General features: G+C 28.7%; 1 protein-coding gene across 1 annotated transcript in view; it reads right to left on the bottom strand.

Moving 5' to 3' along the window:
• Window positions 1–13,719, bottom strand: part of LOC111640747 (KAT8 regulatory NSL complex subunit 2-like) — a 53,402-nt gene that overhangs the window by 23,314 nt on the left and 16,369 nt on the right. Inside the window, exons 4-6 of the mRNA XM_023386793.1 lie at window positions 11,601–11,715; window positions 11,356–11,519; window positions 9,120–9,353 (exon numbers count right to left, since the gene is read on the bottom strand). Of these exons, the coding sequence (XP_023242561.1) occupies window positions 9,120–9,353; window positions 11,356–11,519; window positions 11,601–11,715 (513 nt within the window). The remainder of the gene's footprint in view (window positions 1–9,119; window positions 9,354–11,355; window positions 11,520–11,600; window positions 11,716–13,719) is intronic.

Below are 13,719 nucleotides of genomic sequence, written 5' to 3'. Positions count from 1 at the left end.
CATTTGGCGTTTTGAAAATATTTGTTTTTCGGTTCTTAAATCGTGCCAATAATACTTTCAACCGTCTGGACTATCTAAGATGAATTGTTTTTCATCACTGAACAAAACTTCAATCCATTCTTTGGACTATGTCATGTGTTTTTGTGCCCAATCAAGTTTGTCACTTTTGTGCTTTAATGAAAGTGGTGGCATTATAGCTTTTTTCTGAATTTTAACGTTGGAGATTTATTTAAAACTCTCCACACTGTTGTGCTGCTACAAGGTAAGTCTAATTCTTGTTTTATTTTTCTTACTGATGTTTGTTTTGTGGAGCAAACCTTGATGATTTGTCTTCAATCTCAAGGTATAAACTTGGGTTTTGGACCTGTCTTGAATTTTGGTACATCCTACCACGTCTTTTTGATAAATAATCACCAACAGTTGATTTTGGATGATTTATATATGCTCCAATTTCTCTTATTGACTTGCCTTGTGATTTATAGGCATCAATCTGCTCTTTTTCATAATCATATAAATTCCTTGTTCTACCAATTTTAGAACATTGAACAAAGAATTTGTATTACAATTAGATATGTAAGCTGATTTGCATATTTCAATGCTTGAAACTAAACAATATTCTATTTAAGTCATTGAATGAGTGCCTATCTAGATAAATATGTAACAGTTTTTTTGTACAAAATTTTCAAAATTATTATTTTCACTGACAAAATGTTAATGTTTGATTAAAATTCTTGTTTTGCAGTATGGAAACAAGTAAATCCATGTTATTTTTAATAAAACATTTGTCACTTAATGCAGCAAATTTGGGTTTCACTTTAATTTTTTCGTGTCCATATAAATTTGAAACACATCTTATATGGTATAATGCCTGTGCAAGAAAGTACTACTGATAAAAAATACCTCATCCATTCACTTTATTTTGTGGGTAAGTTCTGAGTATTTACTAATTTTTCAGTGTATGTACAATAATACCTCGACTTACGCAAACCCGGAGTTATGCGATTTTCAAATCTCGTCGATTCGTCTTTTGTTTGAGCGCCATGCAACTCTTGATTACTCACTCCCCCACACTATTGTTCAGCTTACATGTTCGGACGTGTCGTGCGGAATCGACACATAGCTACAATTTATTTTGTGTTATTTATTTCTGTGTTTGTTATATCTATGGAGACTTGAGAGACTCTATGTGGTGATTTCTTGTAACCGTGAACGAATCAAAAGACGAGATAAGATTAACGAGAACATTTATTAGCTTACATACATCCGACTTGGATTTTACACAAATTGCAAAATTATATCCCGACTTACGCGGTTATCGCTCGGTCCCACCTATCGCGTAAGTTCGGGGTATTACTGTATTTTCTATATTGTGGGTGTTTCATACAGTTATGCATATAATGTATGCAATTTTGTTTTGTTTGTCAATGAATGTGTGTCTGGTCTATTGTAATGGATAGTTTTGTTTGTGATTATAGCTCATTCATAGTATATTTTGTGTTGACACACATACATTCCGTTTAAAATTACTTACTTACAGTTAAAATTGTTTTACTGTTAAAATACCATTATAGTTTAACAGTAAAACAATTTTAACTGTAAATAAGTAATTTTAAACGGAATGTATGTGTGTCAGCACCACCTACAAGAAATCCTGGAAATCATGCCAACAGATGAGGGGCTTATGCCCAAAACATGTATCGGCCTATAGAATATTCCGAATAAAGATGAGCTAGAAATACCCTGTGTCTATCTATGCATCTAGTTGTGAAGATAAAAACAAATAAAAAATCATCCTTCTTCATGATTCTTTTTTATAAGGAAGTGTTCTGCATTCCTCTCCATTGAATGTTACCGGAAAAGAAATTACAAAAGAAATTTGTCATATCTATCTGCACAAACTTGGCTACAGCTTCTAACAGGTAAGAAGATATTATTATTTTTACTTATCAATTGTGACATGTAATTTGTTTTCTAACACAAAGGCAAAACCAATTCTCACAAAAACACAAATAAAAAACCAATTGAAGTGAGTCAAAGAGCACCAATTCTAGACACAACAACAGTGGAAGCAGGTTGTTTTTAGTGATGAGGCAAAGTTTGAAGTCTGCATTGGAATCTATAGAAAAAAATTCATTAGAAAGTGAGAACATTCTATCATGACTGTCTACAGTGCACTGTAAAATTCTCAGCATTATGATGTGGAGTTGCATGTCAGCCCAAAGTATGGGAAATTTACATTTCATCGAAAGATCAGTAAATGTAGCAAAACACTGGCAAATCCTCGAGGAAAACCCATTATCACAGTTAGAAAAATTACAATATCACGGCCATTTTATTTTCCAGCAGGATGGTGCAAGTTGCATACTGCTAAAACCACCAAGCTGGCTTGCCCAACATAATATTAACACATTAAAATGGCCATTGTGCAGTCTTGACCTTTCCCTTATAGATAATATGTGGAGTAAAATTTAAAAAAAGCATTGAGAAATAGTCCTCCAGAAGTGTGGATGGTTTAAAGCAAAACAATCAAGCAAATTTGGAGCAAATAAAATTACTCCAAATGAATGCCTGGCTCTTGTTGATATGATGAATGATTGTATGAATGCTATTATACAAGCCAAAGGTGAAATAACTAAATACAGTGGTGATTGGTTAACAAACAGTTCAGAATGCAAACAAATTGGACAACGAACACTTTTCTGAAAGTTTTTATGTTCGGATAACAAACACCCCACAAAACAAACACAAGAAAAAGGGACACCGCATTTAAGATTTGTAAAACTACATTTCACTGGTATCGATGAATGGTTTATGAAACAAGACTTTCGCAGTTGTATATGTAACTTTTTTTGCACTAGTTGATTTCTGTTCTCTTAATTTTTCTAAGTGCTTTTCTGAACTTTTTCTTTTAAAAAACTGATAATATCATGGGGCCTAAAAAGAATGGAGTATCAAAAACTGTGTTCACTATAAAAACTAAGAAAGAGATAATAGCCAAGGTAGAGAGTGGGCAGAAGATGTCTGACGTTGCTAGGCAAGATGGCTTCAACAGGTCTACAGTAGGCACAATCTTAGCTAAGAAAGAGATAATCAAAAAGACTCAAGCACATAAAGAAGTAAAGAAAATCACATCCGAGAAACAAAGATGTGCCATCCATGAAAAATTGAAGGGATTGCTTTTGGTTGTTATTACATATAAATAAACACAGTACGAAATTTCATTAACTGATCACCCACTATATTAATGTACTGTCTGAGGTATTATTTGTCAGAAATGGCTCTGTCTGAACTTTTTTTTGGGGTCACACATGCTTTTTTCAACTGTTCATAACTTTTTTTTTTATATATTATTAACATAAATACTTTTTATATAAAAACTTCAGTTATAATAAAAGTTTACTAATATAAAATAATTATAAGTGTACAAAATTTTTGTTTGATATTATTGAAGGATAAGCTAGAGATTGATTAAAATAACATGCTGTCTGAGGTCTCTTTTGTTGGGGTTGTACATTGAAAAATATTTTAAACACAATAAATTTATGGAATTTTGCAGCAAAGTTTCTGTTGAAAAGCAAAATTTAATGTATTTTCATTAAATTTATTACTATTAGTACATATAAATTGAATAACTTCATTTTTTCAACCAGATGAATTACTGTTTTATTAGCTGTAAGATGCCACATGTAAGAAAATATTTTGTCTAAAGACCACAACAAAAATATAAACAAGTTATTATTAAAGTTTTTTTGCTATTAGTGTAATCATTAGTTTTACATAAAATAAAATCATCAATTCCATTGTAGCACTATGTTATTATTACAATATTCACTAAGTGTATATAATAGTGTAGTAATTATGCTTTGGTTTATAATTTTTTAATCAATACAGATATGTTAAATATTTCATATTTTAAAAACTATCAAATAATTTATATGTATATATATTAAAATGTTGAAACAAAGAACATTACTAAAGATGATAAGACTACTTACCAAAATGTAAAGCATGAATGCTATTTAACTTCTCAAACTTTGAATGCTTTCATGAACATGTGCCATTTGTTATCTTTTTCTGTTCCATTTTTTGTTGTTTTTTTAAACTTAAGTTAAAAATGCCAAAAAGTTGCCCAGCTTAAAACAGAAATCCTAATAAAATCATTTTCCAATAAAGATTTAGTTCATAAAACATCAAAAAGAAAAAAGAATGACTACATAGTTTCAGATAAGTCAATCTATAATCTGATAAGACAAATTAATGATGGCTGGTGAAAAAGCAGCAAAAAGAAAAAATATAAGAGAGACCTGGACTAATCACTTGATCAAATTGTTGGATAAAGAAATAGCAAAGAAAAATTTATTGTCTCAGAGAATGATTGCAAATAAACTGAACACCAAAATCAGTCCTCGTTCAATTTATTCATGAAGATCTTGATTTGAAAATAAGGCAATAAAAGAATATTCATAAATTGAATAAAGGTCATGAGAAAAAGCTCAGGATTAATTGCAGAAAGTTATATGAAAAAGTCTTGCAGCTTGTAGAAGGCAATATCTTGTCATATTGAATGAAGCTTGGCTGTATCTAACTTATTACAATGATTAAAGGAGAATTTTTACATTAAGTGTGAGAAACAACCTGGTTTGGTTCAGATATTGCATTAAAAGTTGGCTTATGGTCTTTATAGTAGTTAGAGTAATAGTGGGCATAATGTTTTACCACTCATCAAAGTGCCTCTGAGCATCAAGATCAACAGTGAACTATATCATGATCATGTTTTAAAGACACTCAAAGAGTAGATTTAAAGTAATAAAGTATCTACCATAATTATATCCTCACAAGATGGACAAAGTTATGTTTTGCTTTGATAAGCATTATCACATAAATGCAACTTAATTCATATTTCCAAAAGATAAAGTTGAAATTAATTATTCAGAAAACAAAGACATCCTCATCAAGTCTCCTGATGCTAGTTTTCTAAATTTATTTTATGGATTTGGCTAACTCAAGCAAAAACTTCTATGCAAAAGTGCACATGGCAGCTGGCCTTAAAAGCAAATGAGATTCCTCAAAATTGGAAACAGCAATGCAGAATGCATGCTAATAGCCAAAGCTTAAGAAAACAAATTAATGGAACACACAAAAACTTCATAATCAGAAAGTATAACAACTATTAACTTCAGTAAATAAAACTGATTATCCTCTTTATGTTTCTGCTGCTTTTGTTTCCATATTTTTATTGAAAGATGAAGACAATTGTTACAAGGAAGATATGTGTGATGTATAAAATTTTTGAAAATCTAAGTTTAATCATCAACAATTTGATTAAAAATTTTTATAACATGAATCTAAAGAAGCTAATTCCATAGAAAATGAAATATATTTAAAAATTCTAATAGATAATTTTAAAAAATATTGATATATAATAACTGTAAAAATTATCAAATGATTAATGCTTAACAGTATTCAAATAATTAGTCTTTTTTATTGTTTGCTTATTTACTTTCATGACAGAATACAATATAAGTTGCTTTCATAAAAGATAATGATACAATTTTAAAAGTAATACACTCTAACAACACTACAAAAGTCTGAATATAAAATACAAATTATTATTCAGTATATCTTACATTATTTTTGTCCTACAGTTAGTGTCCACGTATATAATACTAGATGATTAAGCTGTAAAAACATATGAAAGATATATTATACTTGATGATTTATATAATTTATAGTTAAAAAGTAATCATTTAATTGTCATTACAATTGACATAAGTTATTTATTCATTCTTCAAACCACTAAATAATTTTTCTTTACTGGAAAGTCTATAGAGTGAATTCTCTCTTTTTTGAAGTTAATTCTCTCAGTATTAAAAGCATGTATTAGTATTAATCAATTCATCTATTAATCCATCTATGAAAATCAATTACACAGGTCAACAGTGGTTTTGGTGCCCAGGTATTTTGAGCTGATTTCATATGAATTTGATGTCCTGAATTCAAATATGGCATTAGTTTTTGCCTAGGAGCTCTAATTTTTAAGATATAGCATTTTACCGAAATATACGTTTCAATATCTTAAGTTAAATCCATGGATCAAGTAAAAAAACTAAACACGAAATTTTTATTATTATATCATGCAAATATTATTCTATACAAAGATAGAGGAAAAAGTCATCAATAAAACTAAACAGTTACACATTAAGGAAGCTTCATTTCTGTGACTTTCGTGAATGTATTTTGGAGCAATCCCTTTTTAAACTCCAGCAGTAATCTGCCATCATATGCGTATCCCATCTTCCTTGGTAGCGGTCCTCCATAGTTTTAATATCCTGGTGAAATCTTTCACCTTGTTCTTCACTGGTGTCTCCTAAATTTTCAGGAAAACGGTCTAAGTGACTGTGTAAATAGTGCACCTTAATACTCATATTACACCCAAGGAATTTGAAACTGTTAAGCATCTCGTTTACCAGTTCAACATAATTTTCAGCTTTGCATTTGCCTAGAAAATTTCTGACAACTGCAACAAATGAAGTCCAGGCTTTTTGCTCAGCTTCATTCATCGAATTGACGAAGGCAAGATCGTTAATGAGTTGTCTTATTTGTGGGCCGTCAAATATTCCTGCTTTAATTTTTTCTATACTTAACTGAGGCATAAGAATTTTAGAAAGGCTTAGGTGGGGTATAGCACAAAAAAAGGTTGGGAAACACTGATCTAGACACTGCACGGCTACAAACTTACCTCAACTCTGGTTGAAGCATTGAACGTCAATTCGTTACCGAATGCTTACTTCATTTGGTGGATTTACCTGGAACTAACTGGATGGCAGACTAACAATAGGGAAAATATACAGGAATCAATTCTTGCATATATGATTTAGAACTGTACAAACTGGAATTAGAGCTGCACATTTCATGTAGCACTGCATGTTAAAAAAACACAGATCTAAAAAAGTAGAGCTGATAGAGAAAAACTGATTTCATATTTGGATTCAGTGACCCAAATATAGCTAAAATCAGTTCTAAAATCCTAGGCACCAAAAAAAAATTTTTTTTTGTAACTTGTGTTATCTATGGATTATGATAAAATCTGACAAAGATTACTAAAGAAAATGTATCAATTTATTTCTGTTATACCAGATTATAAAACATAAGAACACAGAAATAAAATTTTATCTTGAAAACAAAATGTCTAATTATACATTTATTTCGTTAACATTTACTAATCATCTGAATGAATACAATTTTTTTTTAAATTAAAGATTTACTGACAATTTTTGGAGCTTTTCAATATAATTTGTAAAATTTAAATAAGAATATAAAGATATAAGTTTAAAAATTATTGTAAAATGTTTAATATTTTGCTACTAAAATATTAAACATTTTACAATAATAATTTTTAAACTTATATATACAAGAGTAGGCTGAAAAGTAATTCACACATGCTTGTAGAACACAAACAGAAACAAATAAAGATTGGGCAAAAAGTACATTAAAGTACAATTCTTAAGCTTCAAAATCATATATTTATTTTTCAACATAGTCACCGTTAAGGCTAACACATCTCTCCCAACGTGTAACAAGTTTTTTCATTCCGTCACTGAAAAATTCTTCCAACTTTTCTCGAATCCAGGACTTGACAGCTGCCTTCACCTCATCATGTGAGGTGTAATGATTACCCTTGAGGTCTCTCTTGAGTAGAGGAAAAAAATTAAAAATCGCAAGGCGCAAGATCGGGAATAAGGAGGGCATGGAATCAAACTTCAGGTTTCGCACAACCTCTCCAGTTGCTGGCTAGGTGTGTGGACGAGCGTTGTCATGTTGCAAGATTATTGGCACCAGGTGATTATTTGTTGTGTTAGAGGCAGCCTGATGCCAATAATCTTCAACATGACAATTCATTCACACACCTAGCCAGCAACTGGAGAGGCTGTGCGAAACCTGAAGTTTGATTCCATGCCCTCCTTATTCCCGATCTTGCGCCTTGCGATTTTTATTTTTTTTTCCTCTACTCAAGAGAGACCTCAAGGTTTATCATTACACCTCGCATGATGAGGTGAAGGCAGCTGTCAAGTCCTGGATTCAAGAAAAGTTGGAAGAATTTTTCAGTGACGGAATGAAAAAACTTGTTACACGTTGGGAGAGATGTGTTAACCTTAACGGTGACTATGTTGAAAAATAAATATATGATTTTGAAGCTTAAGAATTGTACAGTACTTTAATATACTTTTTGCCCAATCTTGATATTTGTTTTTGTTCATGTTCTACAAGCATGTGTGCATTACTTTTCAGCCTACCCTCATATAATGAAAGTTTTAACACTTACCGTGCTGGTCCAGTTGATTTAGTTTCTTACCTGTGTGCTGGCTAATGTTTCTGATTTTACTATATTTTCTACTGAAGATAGAAAATGTTCCACTGAAGCTAGGTAAAAAGTGTAAAGAGATTCTGATTCGTTGAACATTTCTTTATATTACACTCAATTTTGATGTATGTGTGCAATATTTTAATTTATTGTATTGCAATATTATTTGGGCATGTTTTGCAAATAGACACAACGTAAAAAAAATTGAAAAACATTATAATGCTTATATTATATGTCATATTTACTAAGGAAACATTGCTAATTTAAGAATACATCGCTAATTACTTTTTAAGAAAAAATAATAAAATAAACAAAATAAAAAATCCGAAGTATAACAATTGTAACGAGAACCAAACTCGAAATCGAACTGTAAAAGTAATTTTAAAAACGAACTTTTCGTTTGAATTTTTGAAATTGATATGCCCTCTAACGGTCAAAATAGTAACTAATAAACACAAATACTCCTTTCACGTTTTGCTGCACACGTAATGATACGTTTTAAAAGCGAAGATAACAAGGTATTTCGAGAAATGTAATACTATGTTTTTCGTTTTTTGCGAAGGAATGCGGAAAACGTATCTTTACGTTCGTAGCGCGGTAAGTGTTAAAAATGTTTAACTTTATATTTAATTTACTAGTAGTATTTGCGATTAATTTTTAATTTGATTTTCATATTATAATTTGAAATAAAGTTATTGTTATACAATTTGAAAATCTGATATAGCCTAAAAATTTATGACATCATAGTAAAGGATACGCTTTTTACAGTATTTACTGAGAGGAATAGTTCTAAAACCACACTGGTGACCATCCTCTTGAAAGACACATTTGGGATAAGAAGGTGGTATGTAATTACTTCCTTCTGATATAGCTTTCCTTCTCTCTTTATATTGAGCTTTCAAAATGGCTTCTTTGCCATATATTTGATGATATCTCTGTAAAGCTTTCAGTTTCTGATAAGTAACATCATTATTTTGGTTCTGTATTGGTCCTAACATTGGAAAAAATAATTTATTAAATTAAAAACATAAAACATTCATAGGATACTATATTTGACTGATTTAAAAAAAAACTGGCTAAATGAAAGTCAAGAGTTTAACATAAACATTTTAATCAATCACATCTTCAATCAAGCAGATATAATTATAACAGGAATGTCTTTAGTTATACATAATTTGAAGTTACATTCTTCAACATGGAAGTAGGTAACTTCAAATAAAAATAATTGAGAACTGATGATACCTTTCCCTAATATTAAAATTCATGTGCATTTTTTTCATCTGTTTTTCTTTGTAACAAAATGATTAGTTAAATTTGTAACAAAATGATGTGTAGTTAAATTTCTGTCTTTCAAGTTGATTATTTGAAGTTACCTACTTCCATGTTGAAGTAGGTAACTTCAAATAATCAACTTGAAAGACAGCAATGTTAAGATTCTTTAATATTCATTTTAAAGAGCCATAATTGTTTTGCTGTTTTAATATCAGTTGGGTAGATATTACAAAATACAGAAATCAAGGTAAACTGAAATAAAACAGAATTTTTAAAAAAAATATTAGACATACGACAAGATAATCTTGATGATGATAGTTTATAAAATCATTTTTTTAAAAATTATATATAAACATGATAAAATAATTTCATTAACTGGCTAATTAATAATTATTTATATTAATATTGCATTTTTTACTGTGAAATGAAACAAATCCATGATGATGTCATTAACGGTGACTATGTTGAAAAATAAATATATGATTTTGAAGCTTAAGAATTGTACTTTAATATACTTTTTGCCCAATCTTGATATTTGTTTTTGAAACTCAATTCATTTTTAAAACTTTAGACTGTAGAAATCATTTTATGCAAATTAAAATAGCATTCACACAAGATTTAAAATATTAATTAAAGAAAGAAGAAATTATCAACAAAGAAGAAATTAAACAAATTAAGTAATAAAACAAATCTTTGAGTAAACTTTTTGGACAAATTAAACCAAAATTCAGCATCTTATTGAATAGCTTGACCACTTATTGATTTATACTAACTTTCTTTTGTTTCTCAAAATAGAAAGAAAAATGTACAATTTAGAAACAAAGTGACTTGTAGTTAAATTTATTTAAAAAAATGTTTTTATTTAATTTTCAATTATATGTTATTCAGATCAAATTTTTCCATTTTGTTCAAAATAGAGATATTTTACTACATTTTCAAATGCATTTAATGTGTTTTTGTTCAAAAATAGTTCTTGAAGTAAAATTAAAGCATTAATGAGCCTTAAATTATGTAATTTTTTAATTTTAATATATTACACCTCAATTCTAGAAAACACTCCTTAAATAGATATAGTTTCTGCTTTAGTTTCTTTGTAGTAGTTTTTTTCTTGTAAACATTAATTACTCTTAAATAAAGGTATTCCTTTGGATTTGATTTATATTCTTTATTTATTATGTTCTTTATTTATTATCTTGATTTATATTCTTTATTTATTATTTATTAAAAAGATGATAATTATGCAAATACTTTAATAGTATTTGCATAATTATCATCTTTTTATTGTTAATTGCACTTAAAAATTTGACATGCAATTAAAAGTGGGTTATCAATAAAAAAAATAACAGCTAACATTCTCTTTTATGATTCCAGGTTTCACTTTTCTAAGATGCATCTGTCTACATTTATAAAACTTACACTTCAAAACAAGGCACATGACAATGATGGTAGGCTTTCCAACATTACATGCACACCATACAGATCAGCAGAGAAACTCTAGGAGCCTGTATCTTGTAAAAGTACTGTAACAACCACCATTTCATAGAACCAAAATTGCTTGTATTGACCACCCTCTACCACCTATTTCATTTTGTTGATCTAATTTCTTAACATCCTTATAGTAAACATAACTAAAAAGATATTAATGACAAGATAATAAAGTACAATAAAATTTTATTATAAACATTTGATTATTTTAGCATGTTAAATAATAATAAATTTACCTAAAGTTTCTTTTTCTGATTTTACTGTACGAACATATAATCGGCGTTTTTCTCTCAATATGTGTTGAAGTCTTTTAAACTGATCAATATATAGTGACTGCAATTTAATTAACTTATCTCTTGTAATCATTGCTACTTCTTCAGCAGTGTAAACCCCAGCATGCCTGATGTAATAATAAAAAATAATAAAAAAATGTAGCAAATTCATAAATTTATACTTAATTAAATAGTATAATCAATCATACTTTAAAGGATCATCCTGTTCGCTATCAATGCTTTCATTATCACTATCAATGGATTTTCGCCATGTTTGATCAACTACAGTAGTTTCTCTTTCATTATCACTATCTATGTCTCTATCTGAAAAATAAAAAAATTTATTTTATTATGGAAATAAGTAGCTTCAGATTTTATCACCATTTTCTTGAAACAGTCAATTAAAAATAAAACAGTTTAAAAATAATATGGTGAGAAGAATTCTTTGTGTTTTTAATGTAAAAGTGTCAGAACCTACAAGAAAAGGCTGGCACTTGATCTCTCTTAACATTGTGGAGTTTTCTACCAATTTTTTACCTTTGTTTAAGAAATGTTCTTCAAGGCAATTTAAAACTGTTATTTCTGTGGTGGTGTATAAGGGATTAAAAAATAATTTAATTTCATTTTTGTAAATAGTCTAAACTTCAATTATGAAAAATAAAACAAACATTTATATTATTTAAAATTTTAATAAGATGGCCCACAAAGTACATTTTACAAAGAGAGATTATAATGTGGTCATCACAGATTTTAGTAATATTGTGTGAATAAGTCTTGGTATGAACCTTTATTAAGTAAAGTGTACTTCTCAAGCATTTTCAAGAAAATCAGAGTTTATTTATTTATTTTTACATGTAAATAGAAAAGTCCCAAAGAACAGTTGATATCTATTCCCAAAATTAACAAATATACATAAAAACAAAGACAATAATACATAAAATTAAAAATTGTATAATGCACTTTTACATTTTAATTTAAAATGAGAAAAATTAAGAAATAAAGTAATCAAAATTATTTAATTTTCAGAAATGTAGTAAAAAAGACCTTTGAGATACATTGAAATGAAAAAATGGAGTGAACACACAAGTGAAGGTTGTAGGTTTTACAAAGGGGACACAAAAATAGCCTATTGTAGTAAATAAAGCCATTATAAAATTTAAAATAGCAAGTGGTCGAAATATTTGATAAGCTCAAAAATGAAGTAAAACCTAATCTAATTCTTGCAAAGATGGGATTCTGAATATATGGCACTTTGCATAATTTATAATTTATTAAAAGAAGTAAATTTTATCAAAACTGCTAACAATTTTTCCAAAATGGAAGGTGCAACCACAGACCAAATGGGTAATCCATAATCAATGCAAGATTGAAAATCAGTAGAGAAAATAGCTCTTAATACACTTTTAAGTGAGATAGGTTTACAAAATCACCATAATATTTCACATCTAATAGCCAGAGAGTTAACTATTTTATCAATATGACTTTTAATAAAAGTAAGTTTAGTATCAAAGATTAATCCCAGATCATTGAACAACATAACATAATTAATAGGAGTGACATTAATGTAATTAATGTTATCAGTATTAATTAATAGTACTTGATGTTGATTCAGGATATCTTCAATTTGACTATTTACAAAACTAACATTTTTGAGTCTTTTCTTATCCTTTTACACAACCACAGAAGTAACAGTTAAACAGCTTTAAGAAAAAACTTCATTAAATTGACAAATAATAGATAATTAAAATTCACACAAAGTTTAAAATTGATATCAAACGTAGGCTTTTTATTAGAGGATATGACGTTCCTGAATACCCAAAACTATCCCTGGAGAGCCAGAACCAGTTATTTAAAAAGGCTAAGGACATGATAGTAAGGTGAGAAAATGTCTGTTTTTAATGTAAGGAATGTCAAATCTTCTAATAAAAGGTTGACGTTTGATATCAATTTTAAACTTTGTTTGAATTTTAATTATCTATTATTTGTCAATTTAATGACGTTTTTTCTTAAAGCCGTTTAACTGTTACTTCTATGGTTGTGTAAAAGGATAAGAAAAGACTTGAAAATGTTAGTTTTGTAAATAGACTTAACCTTCAAATTGAAGATATCCTGAGTTATTGTTATCATTGAATTATGAATTTGAAAGCAATTGGTGAAGAACTTTCGGAGATTTAAGATTTTGAACAAATGAACATTACATTTTTATTTATATAGATTAATTCCTCTTTAAAAATAATTCTAATATTTTTCTGATTAAAATGTATGCGGTAGTATTCCCACTCTTACCACGTAGTTGGATCGTGAGAAAATGTCGTTAAGAGAGCTCAT

This window comes from Centruroides sculpturatus, unplaced genomic scaffold, assembly GCF_000671375.1.
Source record: "Centruroides sculpturatus isolate CEXI.00-Female unplaced genomic scaffold, Cexi_2.0 scaffold1494, whole genome shotgun sequence".
Classification (NCBI taxonomy): domain Eukaryota; kingdom Metazoa; phylum Arthropoda; class Arachnida; order Scorpiones; family Buthidae; genus Centruroides; species Centruroides sculpturatus.
The sequence above is the reverse complement of the archived record's forward strand: the minus strand, read 5'-3'. Positions and strand labels throughout refer to the sequence as shown.